The sequence below is a fragment of the Anomaloglossus baeobatrachus genome, chromosome 8 (genome assembly GCF_048569485.1).
Source record: "Anomaloglossus baeobatrachus isolate aAnoBae1 chromosome 8, aAnoBae1.hap1, whole genome shotgun sequence".
Classification (NCBI taxonomy): domain Eukaryota; kingdom Metazoa; phylum Chordata; class Amphibia; order Anura; family Aromobatidae; genus Anomaloglossus; species Anomaloglossus baeobatrachus.
Window position 1 is genome coordinate 65,615,411 of NC_134360.1, and position 22,203 is coordinate 65,637,613.

Here is a 22,203-nt window from a genome sequence, read left to right on the forward strand (position 1 = left end):
TAATCTTGGGCTGTTCTGTTATCTCGATCTTGAATCCCACGTCTGTGTGTTCGGCTAATAGTTACCGTGAAGCGGTTGGTGGCAGCGAGTTGTGCCAAGGATTATTGTGGGGAGGCCAGTGAGATTCGGGGAGGTTTTATATATTCCGCCCGCGGAGGTCGGGGGAATATATACCCTACTCTCACCGGGGACCCTTCAATAATCGGCATAAGTAGTATAGCGGCCTCCTTGCTTATTGTCGGGCAATTCCATAATTGGCCTGACTATAAGAGGGGCGCTAGAGAGCGCGTCACGTGCTCTGTCTGTCGGTCGGGAGGTATAAAGGAGGGGTGACCCCCACTTGTTACCCCCCGATTGTGACGTACTGGTAGCCAGCGCGGGGGATTTCTGAGTGACCCCCCCGGTGGTTCGTGACAAGGATCATGAGATGCTCTCTTGAAGGTAGGATCATGAAATGCGCTTCTGCAGGTAGGATCTTGAGATGTGCTCCTGAATGTAATGGGCTCCTGAAGGTAGGATTATGAAATGCGCTCCTGAAGGTAGGATCTTATGATCCACTCCTGAGTGAAATGGGCTCTTGAAGGTAGGACCTTGAAATGTGCTCCTGAAGTAAGGATCTTGAGAGATGCTCCTGAAGGTAGGATATTGACAACAACCCTTTAAGAGAACATGTTTGACACAACGAATGTCTACCCATAGAATCCTGTCAGGCTACGTACTCATCACGTCACATTGCATTTTAGGCATCTCAAATACACCAGACACACTGTTACAGCTATCAGTTTAGGAAACTAAAGTAAAAGTCCAAACATAGTACATTTTTATTGGCTATCTTCAGCTGGAAAAGTCCATTGACTCACTGTGTCCCTGTAACTCAGTACATTACATAGAAAGCCGCCATCCCGCGGCAGTGTTGGCTGATGCTATACAATAACATTCCTACCTCAGAGCATCTACTAGGTTGAGTTTGTTGAAGTTGTGACATTTCACGAAATCCTTCAGAACCTGGATATTCAGCGACTCCCTGGAGAGAAAGAACAAAAGAGAAAGGAAAGGAAAAGGAAGGAAATGGGAACGGGCCAAGAGAGGAAAATAACAGCGAGGGGAGGACACAATGGAACAGAAATAATATTCAGTTGATGACCCATTCATATTTTACTAGTACACAGCTGAATTTATCATCTAGGAGCTTCTTTTAGGCACAAGAGTCACCTCGTGAAATATTAGATTACGCAATCTAAGGCTATGTACACACAGTGCGGTTTTTTTTGGGGGGGGTTTAGTGCAGTTTTGTCCCAAATCCTTGTGCTAGCAAAATAAATGAGAATCCGGAAGTTTTGTGCACATGTTGCTTTTTTTTTTTTTTTGTAACCTTGCACCATGGAATAACCTGATTACTATATGGTCCTTTTTTCATGGGCTGCTCCAAAATCTGCTTGTATGAACCTCCCTTTACTAACACAGTGGTGTTTTTATGCGTAAAATGCCATTATCTAAGCAGTAAAAAAAAAACATTTTGCTTCACATTTGCACCTAAAGCACAGCAAAAACGCAATAATCACAGCTTTCCTGGTGGAGAGTCAGTGTAAGGAGGCTTATAAGCCATGCAATGCTTCTCCGGGAAATTAAATATATAAATTGTCTCTTCAGGGAGGAAGAGGACTTCTAAAGAGAACTCAAGTGTCCCTTATTGGAAGTAGCAATTCTAAAAGTCATTATCAACCCTTTAACAAGGCTTTCCACATGACAGGTAAAAGTAAAATAGCAATCTCAATTTCCAGACACGTGCTCCTGGGTGTTTCCCCTCCTCAGTGCAAAGCACAAGATCTGATTTGGCTAGGTGAGAAGCTTAAACTGAGATCTAAGTGGTAATGTTTCTCCTTCTGAAGAGTGACATTGCTTGCCTGTCAGTATAAGGAGGCTTATAAGCCATGCAATGCACCTTTGGGAAATTAAATATGCAAATTGCCCCTTCAGAGAGGAAGAGAACCCAAGTGTCTCCTATTGGAAGTAGGAATTCTAGCAGTCATTGCCGCATGACAGGATCAAAGCTAAACCACAATCTCAATTTGCAGACATGTGTTTCTGGGTGTGTCCCTTCCTCATTGCAAAGCACTATATCTTATTTGGCTTGGTGAGAAGCCTAGACTGGGTTCTAATGAGAAACATTTGTCCTTGTGGCTAGTGACATGGCTGGCATGTCAGTGTAAGGAGGCTTATAAGCCATGCAATGTTCCTCTTGGAAATTAAATATGCAAATTGCCTCTTCAGAGAGGACGAGGACTTCTAGAAAGAACTTAAGTATCCTCTATTGGAACTAGCAATCCTAAATGTCAATATCAACCTTTTAACGAGCCTTGCCACATGACAGGATAAAAGCCAAACCACAATCTCAATTTGCAGACGTGTTTCTGGGCATTTCCCCTCCTCAGTGCAATGCACAAAAACTTATTTGGCTAGGTGTGAAGCTCAGACTGGGATCTAAAGGGTAACAGTTCTCCTTGTGTAGAGTGACATGGCTTGCTTGTCAGAGAGGAAGAGGACTTCTAGAGAGAACTCAAGTGTTTTCTATTGGAAGAAGGAATTCTAAAATTCAATATCAACTTGCATTGGCACATGAAAGGATCAAAGCCAAACCACAATCTCCATTTGCAGACATGGTGTTTCAGGGTGTTTCCCCCTCCTCAGTGCAAAGCATGAGATCTGATTTGGTAAGGTGAGAAGCTCTGACTGGCTTCTAAAGGGAAATGTTTCTCCTTGTGTAGAGTGACATGGCTTATCTGTCAGTGTAAGGAGGCTTCCAAGCCATGCAATGCTCCTCTGGGAAAATAAATATGCAAATTGCCACTGCAGAGAGGAAGAGGGCTTCTAGAGAGAACTCAAGTATTCGCTATTGCAAGTAGCAGTCCTAAGAGTATGGTTCCACTAGAATATAGCTTCTGATGTGAGAGCATTAGAAGCAATATGCTAATGACCCTCTGCTGCGGGTGTGAGCCGAGGGTCATGAGACTGTGATGCGATCTTGCGAATGCATCAAAGGTGTGGAGAAGATGAAGGGAGCATTTTCTCTCCATCTCCTCCACGGCCTGTCTCTGCGTACAGCGCACTGCGGTCGGACCACATGCGAGTGCAGTGCGATGTTTCACACTCTCCCATAGACTTGTAAGGGGGTGTGTGAGCCGAGACTCGCTGCAAAACACAACATGATGTGATTCATTCTGCATGCCGCTATGGCATGAGAAATCAATCGCAGATGGACACTGCCCCATATTTTTGCACTGGTGCGAGTGCAGTCTGATGTTTTATTGGACTGCACACGTCCGTGCAAATCGCAACTGGAACAGAACCAGACAAGTCAATATCAACCCTTTAACGAGCCTTGCCACATGACAGGATAAAAGGCAAACCACAATCTCAATTTGAAGACGTGTGTTTCTGGGCGTTTCCCCTCCTCAGTGCAAAGCACGAGATCTGATTTGGCTAGTTGAGATGCTCAGACTGGGATCTAAAGGGTAACGTTTCTCCTTGTGTAGTGACATGGCTTATATGTCAGTGTAAGGAGGGTTTCAAGCCGTGCAATGCTACTCTGGGAAATTAAATATGCAAAATTCCTCTTCAAAGTGAATGTTTCCCCCTCCTCAGTGCAAAGCACGAGATCTGATAAGCTAATACTGGGATCTAAAGGGGGCTTTACACGCTGCGATATCGCTAATGATTTATCGTCGGGGTCAAGTCGTTAGTGACGCACATCCGGCGTCCTTAGCGACATCGCAGCGTGTGACAAAAATCGTTGGTTTTGGAGAGGTCGTCCTAAAACCAAATATCGTTGCCTGTTTATTAGCGATGTTGTTTGTCGTTCCTGCGGCAGCACACATCACTATGTGTGACACCGCAGGAGCGACGAACATCACCTTACTTGCCTCCACCGCCAATGCGGAAGCAAGGAGGTGGGCGGGATGTTACGGCCACTCATCTCCACCCCTCCTCTGCTATTGGACGGCTTCCGTATGACAACGCTGTGACGCCGCACGACCTGCCCCCTTAGAAAGGAGGCGGATCGCCGGCCAGAGCGACGTCACTGACCAGGTAAGTGCGTGTGATGCTGCCATAGCGATAATGTTCGCTACGGCAGCGATCACACAATACCGCACGTACGATGGGGGCGGGTGCTATCGCGCTCGACATCGCTAGCCGCTGCTAGCGATGACGCAGCGTGCAAAACCCGCTTAAGGGGTAATGTTTTTCCTTGTGTAGAGTGACATGGCTTTCATGTTAGTGTAATGAGGCTTATAAGCCATGCAAATTTCCTCTTCAGAGAGGAAGAGGACTTCTAGAGAGAACTCAAGTGTCCCTTATTGAAACTAAGGGGTAACGTTTCTCCTTGTGGATGGTAACATGGCTGGCAAGTCAGTGTAAGGAGGCTTATAAACCATGCAAATTGCCTCTTCAGAGAGGAAGAATACTTCTAGAGAGAACTTAAGTGTCCCTTGTTGAAACTAAGGGGTAACGTTCTCCTTGTGGATAGTAACATGGCTGGCAAGTCAGTGTAAGGAGGCTTATAAACCATGCAAATTGCTTCTTCAGAGAGGAAGAGGACTTCTAGAGAGAACTCAAGTGTCCCTTGTTGAAACTAAGGGGTAAAGTTCTCCTTGTGGATAGTAACATGGCTGGCAAGTCAGTGTAAGGAGGCTTATAAACCATGCAAATTGCCTTTTCAGAGAGGAAGAGGACTTTTAGAGAGAACTCAAGTGTCCCTTATTGAAACTAAGGGGTAACGTTTCTCCTTGTGGATGGTAACATGGCTGAAAAGTCAGTGTAAGGAGGCTTATAAACCATGCAAAGTGCTTCTTCAGAGAGGAAGAGGACTTCTAGAGAGAACTCAAGTGTCCCTTATTGAAACTAAGGGGTAACATTCTCTTTGTGGATAGTAACATGGCTGAAAAGTCAGTGTAAGGAGGCTTATAAACCATGCAAAGTGCTTCTTCAGAGAGGAAGAGGACTTCTAGAGAGAACTCAAGTGTCCCTTATTGAAACTAAGGGGTAACATTCTCCTTGTGGATAGAAACATGGCTGGCATGTCAGAGTAAGGAGGCTTATAAACCATGCAAATTGCCTTTTCAGAGAGGAAGAGGACTTCTAGAGAGAACTCAAGTGTCCCTTATTGAAACTAAGGGGTAACGTTCTCCTTGTGGATAGTAACATGGCTGGCATGTCAGTGTAAGGAGGCTTATAAACCATGCAAATTGCCTTTTCAGAGAGGAAGAGGACTTCTAGAGAGAACTCAAGTGTCCCTTATTGAAACTAAGGGGTAACGTTCTCCTTGTGGATAGTAACATGGCTGGCATGTCAGTGTAAGGAGGCTTATAAACCATGCAAATTGCCTTTTCAGAGAGGAAGAGGACTTCTAGAGAGAACTCAAGTGTCCCTTATTGAAACTAAGGGGTAACGTTCTCCTTGTGGATAGTAACATGGCTAGCACGTCAGTGTGAGGAGGCTTATAAACCATGCAAATTGCCTCTTCAGAGAGGAAGAGGACTTCTAGAGAGAACTCAAGTGTCCCTTATTGAAACTAAGGGGTGATGTTCTCCTTGTGGTAGTAACATGGCTGACATGTCAGTGTAAGGAGCCTTATATACTTAAGGTTACTATCCAAAAGGAGAAACATTACCCCTTAGATCCCATATACATTGATTTTCATTTTTCTTTCTATATTACAGTGGTTCCAGTGTAAAGAGAATGACAGACAGGTCAGTAATGGGAGCGGGTGAACAGACCGTCACCAATCCTACAAATAAACCTATTTGTTCCGCAGCTTGAGAGGTGGCACGGCACAGAGCTGTGTGATGAATAGGCGTCTATCTCTGGTGGTCTGTACGCTGATCGTCCCGTGTACTATCGCTTGTAGTGTTTTTTTACTCTTGTAATTCATTATCAAATCTAATGGCAATTAAGAGATAATTAGCATCATCGTCATTAGGGAAATGTTCCCTAGGACTGTTTTGTTGCTGCAATATAATGCTGATTAAAATATGATTTATCCAATACTGCGCTGTAGGGGAGCTATACGGATGACAGACTGCTGCCTGTGCGCACACAGGGGAAGCTGACTTGTTAATACAGAGTAAGCAATTACCATTTATCCTTTTAATATTTATCATATACTGACCTTTGTCCGAGGTATTCCCCTATGGCAGCCTTGCTGAGTCCTGCACCATTATATAGAAAGCTTGCTATTTGTTCTGGCTCCTTTTCCACAAACTTCTTAGTAATAAGCAACTGAATTCCCTGACCGCCATATAGGAAAAGATAAAAAAAATTAATAAAAGATGCATTGTATGATAATGGCATCAAGAAACAGAAAAGATGAGGAAAAGTGGAAATTGCAGATTAGGGAAAGCAGGTTTTTGCTATGTAATCTGAAAACAGCATAAAATAGGGCAAGAACGCCTGATTCCAGTGATGTATCACTTACTAGTCTGCTTGGTGTAGTTTTGATAGAATCCCTGTTTTTTTTCTGCTGTAGACTTCTGGGCTCTGTATAACCCCGCCCACACCCCTTATTGGTAACTTTGTACACTGTGAGCAAGCTGCCAATCAGTGGTGGGGGCGGGATTAAACATATTTGCCTGACTGGCCTGCACGTGAGACCTAGTCTGGCAGTGATACTCTCCTACTGATAAAACACATATTTTAATAATATGTTTTGAGGCCTTTAAGCCCCTTTTATTGTTAGGTGCTTTTCGGTTTGGATGACCTTAATATAATCCTTGTGGTAGCTACTGTACGGCTTACATATACATTGTAATAAGCAGGAGAGCAGTGACAGTAGTAAGGGTCATGTTACTTTTTCTGAAATAAAGTTTACTGAGATTTAAAGGGTTAATCCCATCTCCATGATACTATCCTAATATGTAGCAGGTTAATAATAATAATAATAATACTAATAGCAAATACCTCAAATTAGAAATATAGTATAGTTCTTCTGATTCACTTTGTCACTTACCTCATGTGCAGGGCATTGGAGGACCTTAGGAATCCATGGTTATGACCACTAGCGACTAACTAACTGAGACTATATGTGTAGTTGTAAGTTACAACCACACATATTGTCAGTTAGTTAGTTGCTAGTGGTCATAACCATGGATTCCTAAGGTCCTCCAATGCCCTGCACATGAGGTAAGTGACAGTAAATCAGAAGAACTATACTACATTTCTAATTGGAGGCATTTGCTAATATTATACCTACTACGGTACATATTGGGGAGATGGGAATACCCCTTTAATTCTCGTTTTAAGAGTCGGACACCTCATTATATAAAATAGATATCACGCCGTGCTGTCGGCACACGTATATGACGGGTTGCCACATCCTTCCTTAATGCTACCAACTTTGCATTGCCTGTAATTTACAATAAGCGCTCCCTTACCCCCTATAACTATGCCCTTGAACCTGGTCCACCATGTTTATATACGTGCTCATCGCATGCTATAGAATTAGTAATCATTTTTCCGTTCTTTTATAGTCACCTTCTCCGGATCCATGTTAAATTTCCTGCTTGCACTGAGCAGCTCATTGTCCCTCTGTTCTTTTCGACTATGATAAAACAAATTAAACTTTGGCTTTAATCTCTGATCCGCGGCGCGTTTTGTACACAAGCTGAATGGTAACTCGCACTCACCTTAGCTGCAGGCGCTCAAAATCATCGATTTCAGCCACAATTTCTGTTATCTCATTTTGCAAGTTCTGCGCTCAGTAATTAAGAAAAAGGAAGACAAAGCAAAGGGTTTCAAAATGATCAGTGACATTAATTCTTCATATGGTAAAGTGTATAGACAATGGAAAAAATAAAGATATGATGAGGACTCATAACAGGCATGTGACATATCTACCATACAGATGGGATAGGCCATAGATGGCTAGTAGATTAATTGCCTATAAAATGAATGACCAAAAGTTTTGAGAATGACACCAAAATGATATTTTCACATGATCTGTTGCCCTCTGGTTTTTAATTGTGTTTGTCTGATGTTTACATCACATACAGAAATATAATTGCAATCATATTATGAGAACCAAAAGGTTATATTGACAGTTAGAATGAGTTAATGCAGCAAGTCAATATTTGCAGTGTTGACCCTTCTTCTTCAGGACCTCTGCAATTCTCCCTGGCAGGCTCTCAATCACCTTCTGGACCAAATCCTGACTGATAGCTGTCCATTCTTGCATAAGCAATGCTTGCATTTTGCCAGAATTTGTTGGTTTTTGTTTGTCCACCCGTCTCTTGATGATTGCCCACAAGTTCTCAATGGGATTAAGATCTGGGGAGTTTCCAGCTCATGGACCCAAAATCTCTATGTTTTGTTCCATGAGCCATTTAGTGATCACCTTTGCTTTATGGCAAGGTGCTCCATCATGCTGGAAAAGGCATTGTTGGGCGCCAAACTGCTCTTGGACAGTTGGGAGAAGTTGCTCTTGGAGGACATTCTGGTACCATTCTTTATTCATGGCTGTGTTTTTAGGCAAGACTGTGAGTGAGCCGATTTCCTTGGCTGAGAAGCAACCCCACACATGAATCGTTGCAGGATGCTTAACAGTTGGCATGAGACAAGACTGGTGGTAGCGCTCACCTCTTCTTCTCCTAATAAGCTGTTTTCCAGATGTCCCAAACAATCGAAAAGGGGATTCATCTGAGAAAATGACTTTACCCCAGGCCTCAGCAGTCCACTCCCTGTACCTTTTGCAGAATATCAGTCGGTCCCTGATGTTTTTTCTGGAGAGAAGTGGCTTCTTTGCTGCCCTCCTTGAAACCAGGCCTTGCTCAAGCAGTCTCCGCCTCACAGTGCGTGCAGAAGCACTCACACCAGCCTGCTGCCATTGCTGAGCTAGCTCGGCACTGCTGGTAGTCCGATCCCGCAGCTGAAACAGTTTTAAGATACGGTCCTGGCATTTGCTGGTCCTTCTTGGGCGCCCTGGAGCCTTTTTGGCAACAATGGAAGCTCTCTCCTTGAAGTTCTTGATGATGCGATAGATTGTTGACTGAGGTGCAATCTTTATAGCTGCAATACTCTTCCCTGTTAGGCCATTTTTGTGCAGAGCAATGATGGCTGCACGTGTTTCTTTAGAGATAACCATGGTTAACTGAAGAGAAACAATGATACCAAGCACCAGCCTCCTTTTAAAGTGTCCAGTGGTGTCATTCTTACTTAATCATGACTGATTGATCGCCAGCCCTGTTCTCATCAACATCCACACCTGTGTTAATGGAACAATCACTAAAACAATGTTATCTGCTCCTTTTAAGGCAGGAATGCAATGCTGTTGAAATGTGTTTTGGGGGTTAAAGTTCATTTTCTTAGCCAATATTGACTTGCAAGTAATTGCTGTTAAGCTGATCACTCTTTATGACATTCTGGAGTATATGCAAATTGCCATTAGAAAAACTTAAGCAGTAGACTTTGTAAAAATTAATATTTGTAGCATTCTCAAAACTTTTGGCCATGACTGTACAGCGGTTGCATCTGGTACAACTGCAGAAGGAACTGAGGGGGCACAACTATAAGAGGACCCTGAACTGCGTAAGACATAATGTATGTGGCATTGGACTGTAAACAGAAGTTTTCAATGTGGGACAAATGGGTGCAGGGTTTAGTGCAGTAGTCGGAAGGGCTTATTGCACTAGTGGGTGGAGCTTTGTAACTTCTTAATTGAGTCTGTAGTTGTATGACGTGTGTGCTGTGATAGTGTAATGTGTCTGATTTGTCTGCTGTACTTGCGTGCCATGTATGTGTGCTATGCTAATGTAATGCCTGATGTGTGTTCTGTGCTTGTGTGATGTCTGATGTGTGCTATGCTTGTGTGATGTCTGTATGTGCTGTACTTGTGTGCTGTCTGATGTGTGTGCTGTGCTAATGTGATGTCTTCTGTGTGTGTTGTGCTTGTGTGACATCTAATGTGTGCGCTGTGCTTGTGTGATGTCTGATGTGTGTGCTGTGCTTGTGTGATGTCTGATGTGTGCGCTGTGCTTGTGTTGTGTCACCCTGGACAAGCCAGGGGCCACAGGTAACAACACCACCATACCCCACACTCCCTGTAGGCACATCGAGGTCAGAACACAAAATCCTTGTTGCCCTCCCCAGGGGCTGATGTCCACACCAGGGGGTGGAGCCAGGCGGTTGGTCTCCACCCACCAAGGAGTTCACAATCCTGGAGGAGGGAAAACACAGGCAGTTAGAGTGAAGCGAGTGAGAGTGAAGCTAGTGAGAGTGAAGCTAGGGGAGTGAGAGGAGAGAGTTTGGAGGAGGAAGTGGAAGGAGGAAAGCGGTAGAGAGGAGAAAAGTGACAGAGAAAGAGCCTGAAGTTGGTCCGGATGTGTGGCCCGGACAGAGCAGCAAGGTTGGCAGACGGTGGTGACCGTCTGCAGTGGAGGCCGATTGGAGTCTGCCGTAAGGACCGTGGACGGGTGGTGACCCGACGGTATCGGACCGGCATACAAAGAGAAGCCAGCACCATTGGCAGGGGCCTTTCGGATCCCGGCAAGGCTTGGAGTCGCCGTGAATTTGCCAAATCCGTTAGTGAAGGGGACCTCCGGGTTTCCAAACAGCCAAGTCCCCATAGAAGGCAACCGTCCAACTGTGAAGGGGAGACACCGCCACCGCCAAGGGCAACCGTTTCCCAGGGCCAGCGCCTGCGGGCAAAAGGGGCTCCTCCGGCCTACATCCCAGTCGGGGAGCGGGTTACCGGTGGGAACCCATCGCTACAAACATTGAACTTAGGTGCAGTGAGAGACAGTCATCACCAACCTACAGGGAAGAAGCAACCGCAGCCGTCCGAGAGACCTGTCCATCCAGCCGCTTGTTTTACCGTGAACTGTGTCATCATCACTGGGCTGAGTGAGTACCTCCGTGCCGTGCGGCACAGCGCTGCCCCTGCGACCCTGCACCTCATCAGGCCCCGCAACCCGCCTGTCATCTATTCGTACCCCATCACCGGGGCCCGGGACAACCAACCCCCTACCCACGGAGGGGAGAAATAACAACAAAGCTGCTCCCTGTCACCGCTCCCGGGATCCCCGTCCAGAGCAGCGGTGGTGTCCACACAATCACCACAACCGTGGGTGGCGTCACGGACAATAAATCCCCAAAACCAAACCACCCCTTTTCACTCACGGGCGAGGAGCGCCGCTCGAGTCCCCGGGATCTGGCCCATCGCTCGAGCCACCGAGCAGCAGCGGCCGCAGCAGCAGCGGCAGCCGTACCCGAGCAGTGGGAGAGCGCAGCGTCCCCTCCTCCGCCCGCGACAACTTGGCATCACGACCAGGATCTTACCACTCTGCCGTTGGGTAGAGGTGTGCCTTGTTACCGCCGGAGGTGTCCGGCCGAAAAATTTCAGAAGCCGCCATCTTTGGCGCGAAAAGTTTCCGCTCGAGCGTCTCCTCGAGTAGTGGAGGCGCAAAGGCCAAAACCCCGCCCCGATAGAGGAGGAGCCGGAAAGAGGCTAAGGGGGACGGAAACAAGATGTCTGCGCCCGACGGAGCTGCTGGAGGAGTGGCGGTCGCAGCCGCAGTGGCACCCGTGGATGGGAATGGGCCTGCCCATGTCCCGGCCGCGTTGGCGGGGGGTGCCGCGGTCCCAGCTCTTGCTCAGGTGATGCCGTTCTCCTTGCCCTATGTGCCCGGAGCTACCTGGCTGCCGCAGTACGACGGGAAACCTGATGCGTTACAGGTCTTCCGGAAGAAGCTTAGCCCGCTCCTAGAATTGTAACCCCCTAACTGATAAGCAACATGCAGCGGTAGTGCTGGGGCAGCTAACCGGCGCGGCTGAGCAGGAGGCGGAGACCTGGGCCGAGGGAGACCGGTTCTCTGTAGCCACCATCTTTGGAGAAACTACAGACCGCCTTTGAAACCCGTACCGAAGCCGAGCTGAGGATGCAGTTTTACCAATGTCGGCAATGGCCTGTGGACAGCATTCGGGACTACGCTTTACGTCTGCAAACCGCCCTCCGCACACTGAAGCGGGTGGACACCATCAATGAGGCGGATAGCAACAAAATGTTAATAGAGCAATTTGTGCAGGGGATGAGGTCCTCTGAGGATCGCAAACAACTCCGGCTGTGGGCCCTAGAACACCCTGATGTGGACTTTGCTGTGTTAAAGGAACGGGCCATTAAAGCTCTGCAACCCCCGGCTTCGGAAGTCTTGGAACCAGCCCCGTGGCCAGTTGAGACGGCCCCCGTCGTGGTGGCCCCCTGCCCTACCAGCATCTCCAGTACCTACAGCTCCAAGCAGCACGATGGAAGAACTGGCTGCCCAGGTCCGCCGCATGGATGGAGACCTCGCCAAGATCCTCGCCGCACTCCAGCCTCAGACCAGATCCCAGCCTCCGGCAAAGATACAGCTCGCTGACCGTCCTGAGGACATCCCCTGGATGCAGCGGAGAAGAACCAATGACTCACGGTATGGACCCCCGATTTGTTACAGGTGCAGCAAACCCGGCCACTACTCCCGACGGTGTCCGTTAAACGAGCAACCCCTGCCACGGGCCAATCCTCAGGAGTAGAACCCCATGGCCCCCCAGACTGGCGGGACCGGTACATCGGGGCCCGGCCTATCATTCCTGTGGCTGTGGACGGCATACCGGTGATGGCTCTCCTGGACACTGGATCACAGGTAACCACTATACCGTACACACTATATCAACGGTATTGGGGAAAAGACGAGCTGGCTCCCCCAGATGTTAGTATAACACTGATTGCTGCTGATGGACTCCCACTGACCCAAGTGGGATATAAACAAGTGGCCATGACTGTGGGGCGAGCTGAACTGCAACACCAGGGTATGATTGTGATAATGAATGAACCCAGTGATCATAACCCGAAGATAGTGCTAGGAACCAATGTGATGGAGCACTGTATGAGCGATGTGTTGACCCTACTGCAGCAGCTGGCCGCCACGGCGGCGGGGAGCCGACAAAGAGCTGTGCAGCGTGAGATCCGAGCCTTGATGTACCGCCAGCATGTAAACTCGATGGGAGGAGAGATTGGTGGGGTGAGAGTGATGGATGTTGCCCCCGTTGACTGTGCCCCCTAGGAGTGAGATGATGATTTGGTGTAGGGCAGCAGTAGGGCCTCAGGGGCGTGACTATCCTGCCATGATAGAACCCATGCCCTCCGAGCACTAGCCCACAGTAATGGCCGCCCGAGGGGTGGTAGATGTAAAGAAGGGGAGAGTGTCTGTGAGGGTGCTGAACTGTGGGGAGGAAGAAGTCAGGCTTCCCCGGTATGCCACACTTGCCAAGTTGCTCACCCTAGATCCCCACACCATCCACGAAGCAGATCCTCCAGTTTCACTACCTAGTGCCAGCACTCACCCGCCCCAAGGGGAGTTAGACGAGTGGCAACGACAGCTGCACGTGGGCACTGACGATACCCCTACACATCACAAGGAAGGGGTATACAGGGTGGTACGGGAGTACGAGCAAGTGTTTAGCAAACATACCCTAGACTTTGGGCAGATTAAAGGGGTCCAACACCATATCCCTACCGGTGAACATCCCCCTATCAAAGAGAGGTACAGGCCCATTCCCCCTGCACACTACCAGTGCGCCAAGGACATGTTGAGGAATATGAGGGAGGCAGGGGTTATCAGGGACAGCTGTAGTCCCTGGGCCGCCCCGTTGGTGCTGGTTAAGAATAAGGACGGCACCATGCGGATGTGTGTGGACTACCGGAAGATTAATCAGATAACGCATAAAGATGCCTACCCTCTGCCCCGTATCGAGGAGTCCTTGTCCGCGCTGAGAACCGCAAACTACTTCTCCACCCTTGACCTCACCAGTGGGTACTGGCAGGTGGCCGTGGCGCCCGAAGACCGAGAGAAAACTGCCTTTACCACCCCTATGGGACTCTGTGAATTCAACAGTATGCCGTTCGGGCTGTGCAATGCCCCTGGTACCTTCCAACGGCTGATGGAGTGCTGTTTGGGGCACCTGAATTTTGAGACCGTCCTGTTGTATCCGGATGATGTAATTCTGTATTCACAGACATATGAAGCCCATCTGGAACACCTAGCTGAGGTGTTCGCGTCCCTTGCCAAGCACGGGATGAAGTTGAAGCCCTCCAAGTGTCATCTGCTGAAACCCAGAGTGCAGTACCTGGGGCATGTAGTGGGAGCAGAAGGTGTCGCCCCCGACCCCCGAGAAGGTCACTGCCATCCAAGACTGGCCGAGGCCAAACCACAGTGAGCGAAGTAAGGCAGTTTCTGGGACTGGTAGGGTACTACCGTCGCTTCATCAAGGGACACACGAAGATGGCTGCCCCCCATGCAAGACCTCCTCGTGGGACAGACCAAAGGTGGTAGACCCCTCGGAGCCCCACTGGTGTGGGAAGAGAGGCATGAGGAATCCTTCCGCCAGCTGAAAGCGGCCTTGACCGGAGAGGAGATCCTAGCGTACACTGATTACAGCCGCCCATTCATCCTCTACACTGATGCCAGCAATGTGGGTTTGGGGGCAGTCCTATCCCAGGTCCAGGACAGGAAGGAAAAAGTGATTGCTTATGCTAGCCGAAAGCTCCGACCGACTGAAAGGAACCCTGAGAACTACAGCTCTTTCAAGCTCGAGCTCCTGGCGCTGGTGTGGACTATCACCGAGCGGTTCTGCCATTACCTGGCCGCAGCAAAGTTCACCGCTTTCACGGATAATAATCCGCTGACCCACCTGGACACGGCCAAGTTGGGCGCGCTGGAACAACGGTGGGTGGCCAGGCTAGCCAACTACGATTTCACCATCAAATACAGGGCCGGTCGTGCCAACGTTAATGCTGATGCACTCTCTCGGATGCCCCACTTGTCAGAAGAAGGGTGCGAGGATGATGACCTTGAAGAGATCGAGTTGCCTGCATTTCACCAGCCACCAACTGAGAAGGTGCATGTCTACCAGCAACGGGCGAATCTGGACCCGCTGCCCAGTCAGGAGTGGCAGGAAGCTCAAAACCAGGCGCCCGCTGTCCACCTAGTTAAGACCTTGGTGTAGCAAGGTGCAACTGGGATAGACCCTGCCGCCCCAGCTGAAGCCCAGCGCCTGTGGCGAGAACGGACCCGGTTGTATCTACACCAGGGGAAGTTGTACCGTGAGCTGATTAACCCGAAGACTCATGAGAAAATCCGCCAGTTGGTGATTCTCCAAGCTAATGTGCCCACCGTTTTACAAGCATACCATGATGGTGCCGGACACTTCGGATGGAAGAAGCTGGAAATGCTGTTGAGAGAGCGGTTCTATTGGAGTGGGATGCGGGTGTCTGTAGAGGCCGGGTGCCGAGAGTGCGGTCCTTGCACGCTGAGGAGGAAGAACGAGGCCAGCCAGAAGGCGCCCCTACACCCGATCATTACACATCAACCGCTGGAGCTGGTCGCTCTGGACCATGTAAAGCTCACCCTGGAAGCCCCAGAAGCACTCCCTTCGACAGCTGAATGGGAAACTCGAAGGAGGGTACAATACCGACAGATTCAAGAATATGTTGAGAAGAACTTGAGTCGGAGTCGGGAACAGCAGGAGCAGCGCTTCAACCAAAAGGCGTCTGCTGGCCCTTTCCAGTCTGGAGATGTGCTGAAGCGGAAGAGGAGAATCCACAAGATGGATGATCAATGGGAACAAACCCCATACGTCATACAGCCCACAGGATGGGAAGATGGGAAGGCCTACCAGATCAGCCGTGACCAAGGGGGCACTTTGGCCATGGTTTCCCGGAACCATCTGAAAAGGTGCCCACCAGCATTGAGGGCAGCGGCTGAAGTCCCGGTTCCTCCACCAGCGGAGAAGGCAAAAGAGGTAATCCACACCGTGATGGGTGACTTCCCCGCGGACTGGCCTACACAGAACGGCGCGGTGATTCTTCCAGTGATACTGTTCCCACAACCTGTGGATGAAGAAGTAATGGAGGCGGTCAACCGTGAGCCAGTGCCAGTGCCCAGGGATGAACCTGTACCCAACTCCCCTATGCCTCCGCCTGCCACACACGATAGCAGGGAGGAGGAACCGATTGTTCCTTCTGCCCCACTGCCTATCCCCACTGACACTGGACCCAGGAGATCCACTCGTCTCAACCTAGGTAGACCCCCACTTAGGTACAGGGAAACTACTATCTAGGGGGGGGGGGACCACCTGTATGTGTTTAAAGTTTTGAAAGTTTTGAAAAATGAAAATGAGAATGATTACCGAAGATTAACCTGATTAACCTGCTGATTGAACCGGTCGTTGCCGGCCCCGCTGTCCCCGTGGGGACCGTCTGAAGTTGCGTAAGGGACTCCTTACGGACAAGCCCGTGAACTTGCAGGGCAACCACAAACTTGTGGGATGTAAATAAAAATGTTGTTGCAGCTTCCACCGTTGCCGCCTCTGGAGAGGCAGATTGGAGGGAGGGCCCGCAGTGGAGCAGGCTGGGGCCCAGCCACCACCGGAACTGGTGGCTACCCTCTGGGGGTTCCAGGGGCTCCCCATGGACGTGGGTCCCCTGGAAAGGACAGAACCCGCTCGGGCAATTTGTGCAGGACTGGGGTCAAGGGGTGCTGCCTGTTGCTTAGGGGCAGCATCAGGGCCAGGTTGCTTGGGTGGGAGAGAGCGGAAGCCGTAACCGTTAACCGTTTGCAACGTTTTAAGAAAAGTGCCTCCCGCTGTGGGATGAAGTTAGTATAATTGTATGTGTTACCGTTTATTCTTATCTTTTTGCAGAAAAATAAAACCGGTGATGGACGGGCAGCCCGAGGACGGTCTGCATTTTGCTAAGGGGGAATGTGTCGCCCTGGACAAGCCAGGGGCCACAGGTAACAACACCACCACACCCCACACTCCCTGTAGGCACATCGAGGTCAGAACACAAAATCCTTGTTGCCCTCCCCAGGGGCTGATGTCCACACCAGGGGGTGGAGCCAGGCGGTTGGTCTCCACCCATCAAGGAGTTCACAGTCCTGGAGGAGGGAAAACACGGGCAGTTAGAGTGAAGCGAGTGAGAGTGAAGCTAGTGAGAGTGAAGCTAGGGGAGTGAGAGGAGAGAGCGAGTTTGGAGGAGGAAGTGGAAGGAGGAAAGCGGTAGAGAGGAGAAAAGTGACAGAGAAAGAGCCTGAAGTTGGTCCGGGTGTGTGGCCCGGACAGAGCAGCAAGGTTGGCAGACGGTGGTGACCGTCTGCAGTGGAGGCCGATTGGAGTCTGCCGTAAGGACCGTGGACAGGTGGTGACCCGGCGGTATCGGACCGGCATACAAAGAGAAGCCAGCACCATTGGCAGGGGCCTTTCGGATCCCGGCAAGGCTTGGAGTCGCCGTGAATTTGCCACCTCCGGGTTTCCAAACAGCCAAGTCCCCATAGAAGGCAACCATCCAACCGTGAAGGGGAGACACCGCCACCGCCAAGGGCAACCGTTTCCCAGGGCCAGCGTCTGCGGGCAAAAGGGGCTCCTCCGGCCTACATCCCAGTCGGGGAGCGGGTTACCGGTGGGAACCCATCGCTACCAACATTGAACTTAAGGTCCAGTCACACTAAGCAACTTACCAGCGATCCCAACAACGATAGGGATCGCTGGTAAGTTGCTAGGAGGTTGCTGGTGAGCTGTCACACTGCGACGCTCCAGCGATCCCACCAGCAACCTGACCTGGCAGGGATCGCTGGAGCGTGGCTACACGAGTTGCTGGTGAGCTCACCAGCAACCAGTGACCAGCCCCCAGTCTCCTAGTTACAGCACACATCAGGTTAATTAACCCGATGTGTGCTGCAGCTAAATGTGCACAGAGCAGGGAGCAGCGCACACTGAGCGCTGGCTCCTTGCTCTCCTAGTTACAGCACACATCGGGTTAATTGCCTGATGTGTGCTGCAGCTAAATGTGCACAGAGCAGGAGCCGGCACTGACAGTGAGAGCGGAGGAGGCTGGTATCAAAGGTAAATATCGGGTAACCAAGGACAGGGCTTCTTGGTTACCCGATGTTTACATTAGTTACCAGCCTCAGCAGAAGCTGGCTCCCTGCTCACTGCACATTAGTTGTTGCTGTCTCGCTGTCACACACAGCGATCTGTGCTTCACAGCAGGACAGCAACAACTAAAAAATGGCCCAGGACATTCAGCAACAACCAACGACCTCACAGCAGGGGCCAGGTTGTTGCTGGATGTCACACACAGCAACATCGCTAGCAACGTCACAAAAGTTGTTCGTTACCAGCGATGTTGCTAGCGATGTTGCTTAGTGTGACGGGGCCTTTAGGTGCAGGGAGAGACAGTCATCACCAACCTACAGGGAAGAAGCAACCGCAGCCGTCCGAGGGACCTGTCCATCCAGCCGCTTGTTTTACCGTGAACTGTGTCATCATCATTGGGCTGAGTGAGTACCTCTGTGCCGTGCGGCACAGCGCTGCCCCTGCGACCCTGCACCTCATCAGGCCCCGCAACCCGCCTGTCATCTATTCCTACCCCATCACCGGGCCCTGGGACAACCAACCCCCTACCCACGGAGGGGAGAAATAACAACAAAGCTGCTCCCTGTCACCGCTCCCGGGATCCCCGTCCAGAACAGCGGTGGTGTCCACACAATCACTACAACCGTGGGTGGCGTCACGGACAATAAATCCCCAAAGCCAAACCACCCCTATTCACTCACGGGCGAGGAGCGCCGCTCGAGTCCCCGGGATCCGGCCCATCGCTCGAGCCACTGAGCAGCAGCGGCCGCAGCAGCAGCGGCAGCCGGACCCGAGCAGTGGGAGAGCGCAGCGTCCCCTCCTCCGCCCGCGACAGTGTGATGTCTGTATGTGCTGTGCTAATGTGATGTCTTCTGTGTGCGCTGTGCTTGTGTGATGTCTGATGTGTGTGCTGTGCTTGTGTGATGTCTGATGTGTGCGCTGTGCTTGTGTGATGTCTGATGTGTGCGCTGTGCTTGACGCATCTATAAGGGATAAGCAGGTTATCCTGTAAAACACACCCCCCGTACCATATCTACCTAAATGAAGACGAGAACCACGACTTTATTGCAGGAATGGCCACAGTTTTATTTTACCGTATATATGTATACCAAACTTGTGGCCCAACATGCCACTCAATTGTTAAACTTAACCTTATACATATATACCCGTATAACCAGAAACACCGATAGATCCGTCCGAGAGGCAAACCATCATTCCTAACCCCCCGGCCGTAACCGCCAAACCGGCCCAGAGGACCACCTCGGCCGTGACCACCCGGCCCGAGGTGAGGGGTAACAACGTTCCATCGTTAATTACCCCTACCCAGAACCTGCGGGACCTCCGCCCACAAGTTCCCATCCACTCCGAAGCCACTCCCCTTGAGCGACTTCGTACCAACAAGCCGACTGTCGGTACTCCCAACCTCTCAGACGGACCTATCACCCCGCTGTGACAACAATAAATTAGCAACTCAACCTTGTATTCTCCTTTATTCCTCTTTTTTTTTTTTTTTTTTTTTTTAAAGTTCTTTTTTTTTTTTTTTTTTAAAAAACCAGCACCTTTTCACCTTTTTATTTTTTTTTTTTTTATCTTTTTTTTTTTTTTTTTTTTTTTTGAACATATACATATAATTATATATCAGGGCGGGCGGGTGGGACACAAAGATCAATCGACGAAAGGGGAGGTAAACAGCACACCCCCCTCTCTTATACCTCTCCCAACACCCCACCCCTTCCTTGCTCCCCCCCAATCCCCTTACAGCTCCCTACTACCAATCCTGTACTCCCACACATCCCCCATCCCATGCAAACCTATTAACCCTTTCCTAACCTTGCACCCTCCCGATCGTCATGGGGTCCATTCACCCCTATGGGGCTCACTGCCCTTCTTGTGTGATGTCTGATGTGTGTGCTGTGCTTGTGTGATGTCTGATGTGTGTACTGTGCTTGTGTGATGTCTGATGTGTGTGCTGTCTGATGTGTGTGCTGTGCTTGTGTGATGTCTGATGTGTGTACTGTGCTTGTGTGATGTCTGATGTGTGCGCTGTGCTTGTGTGATGTCTGATGTGTGTACTGTGCTTGTGTGATGTCTGATGTGTGTGCTGTGCTTGTGTGATGTCTGATGTGTGTACTGTGCTTGTGTGATGTCTGATGTGTGTGCTGTGCTTGTGTGATGTCTGATGTGTGTGCTGTGCTTGTGTGATGTCTGATGTGTGCGCTGTGCTTGTGTGATGTCTGATGTGTGTACTGTGCTTGTGTGATGTCTGATGTGTGCGCTGTGCTTGTGTGACGTCTAATGTGTGTACTGTGCTTGTGTGACGTCTAATGTGTGTACTGTGCTTGTGTGATGTCTGTATGTGCTGTGCTAATGTGATGTCTTCTGTGTGCGCTGTGCTTGTGTGATGTCTGATGTGTGTGCTGTGCTTGTGTGATGTCTGATGTGTGTGCTGTGCTTGTGTGATGTCTGATGTGTGTGCTGTGCTTGTGTGACGTCTAATGTGTGTACTGTGCTTGTGTGATGTCTGTATGTGCTGTGCTAATGTGATGTCTTCTGTGTGCGCTGTGCTTGTGTGATGTCTGATGTGTGAGCTGAGCTTGTGTGACATCTAATGTGTGTGCTGTGCTTGTGTGATGTCTGTATGTGCTGTACTAATGTAATGTCTTCTGTGTGCGCTGTGCTTGTGTAATGTCTGATGTGTGAGCTGTGCTTGTGTGACATCTAATGTGTGTGCTGTGCTTGTGTGATGTCTGATGTGTGAGCTGTGCTTGTGTGATGTCTGATGTGTGCTGTGTTTGTGTGACGTCTAATGTGTGTACTGTGCTTGTGTGATGTCTGATGTGTGAGCTGTGCTTGTGTGATGTCTGATGTGTGTACTGTGCTGATGTGTGCACTGTGCTTTGTGTTGTCTGTGTGCTGTGCTTGTGTGATGTGTGCTGTGCTTGTGTGATGTGTGTGCTGTGCTTGTGTGATGTGTGTGCTGTGCTTGTGTGATGTGTGTGCTGTGCTTGTGTGATGTGTGTGCTGTGCTTGTGTGATGTGTGTGCTGTGCTTGTGTTATGTGTGTGCTGTGCTTGTGTGATGTCTGATGTGTGTGCTGTGCTTGTGTGATGTGTGCTGTGCTTGTCTGATGTGTGTGCTGTGCTTGTGTGACGTCTAATGTGTGTGCTGTGCTTGTGTGACGTCTAATGTGTGTACTGTGCTTGTGTGATATCTGATGTGTGTACTGTGCTTGTGTGATGTCTGTATGTGCTGTGCTAATGTTATGTCTTCTGTGTGCGGCGCGCTGTGCTTGTGTGATGTCTGATGTGTGAGCTGAGCTTGTGTGATATCTAATGTGTGTGCTGTGCTTGTGTGATGTCTGATGTGTGTGCTGTGCTTGTGTGACGTCTAATGTGTGTGCTGTGCTTGTGTGATGTCTGATGTGTGTGCTGTGTTTGTGTGACGTCTAATGTGTGTGCTGTGCTTGTGTGATGTCTGATGTGTGTACTGTGCTTGTGTGATGTGTGTGCTGTGCTTGTGTGATGTGTGTGCTGTGCTTGTGTGATGTGTGTGCTGTGCTTGTGTTATGTGTGTGCTGTGCTTGTGTGATGTCTGATGTGTGTGCTGTGCTTGTGTGATGTGTGCTGTGCTTGTCTGATGTGTGTGCTGTGCTTGTGTGACGTCTAATGTGTGTACTGTGCTTGTGTGACGTCTAATGTGTGTACTGTGCTTGTGTGATGTCTGATGTGTGCTGTGCTTGTGTGACGTCTAATGTGTGTACTGTGCTTGTGTGATGTCTGATGTGTGCTGTGCTTGTGTGACGTCTAATGTGTGTACTGTGTTTGTGTGATGTCTGATGTGTGCTGTGCTTGTGTGACGTCTAATGTGTGTACTGTGCTTGTGTGATGTCTGATGTGTGTACTGTGCTTGTGTGATGTCTGATGTGTGTACTGTGCTTGTGTGACGTCTGATGTGTGTACTGTGCTTGTGTGACATCTAATGTGTGTACTGTGCTTGTGTGATGTCTGATGTGTGTACTGTGCTGATGTGTGTCCTGTGCTTTGTGTTGTCTGCTGTGTGCGCTCTGCTTTGTGTTGTCTGATGTGTGCTGTGCTTGTGTGATGTTTGTGCTGTGATTGTGTGATGTTTGTGCTGTGCTTGTGTGATGTCTGATGTGTGCTGTGCTTGTGTGATGTGTGTGCTGTGCTTGTGTGATGTGTGTGCTGTGCTTGTGTGATGTGTGTGCTGTGCTTGTGTGATGTGTGCGCTGTGCTTGTGTGATGTGTGCTG

General features: G+C 49.5%; 1 protein-coding gene across 1 annotated transcript in view; it reads right to left on the reverse strand.

Moving 5' to 3' along the window:
* Positions 1-22,203, reverse strand: part of CYTH4 (cytohesin 4) — a 156,633-nt gene that overhangs the window by 76,684 nt on the left and 57,746 nt on the right. Inside the window, exons 3-6 of the mRNA XM_075321755.1 lie at positions 7,680-7,744; positions 7,528-7,594; positions 6,167-6,285; positions 944-1,024 (exon numbers count right to left, since the gene is read on the reverse strand). Coding sequence (XP_075177870.1) covers positions 944-1,024; positions 6,167-6,285; positions 7,528-7,594; positions 7,680-7,744 — 332 coding nt within the window. The remainder of the gene's footprint in view (positions 1-943; positions 1,025-6,166; positions 6,286-7,527; positions 7,595-7,679; positions 7,745-22,203) is intronic.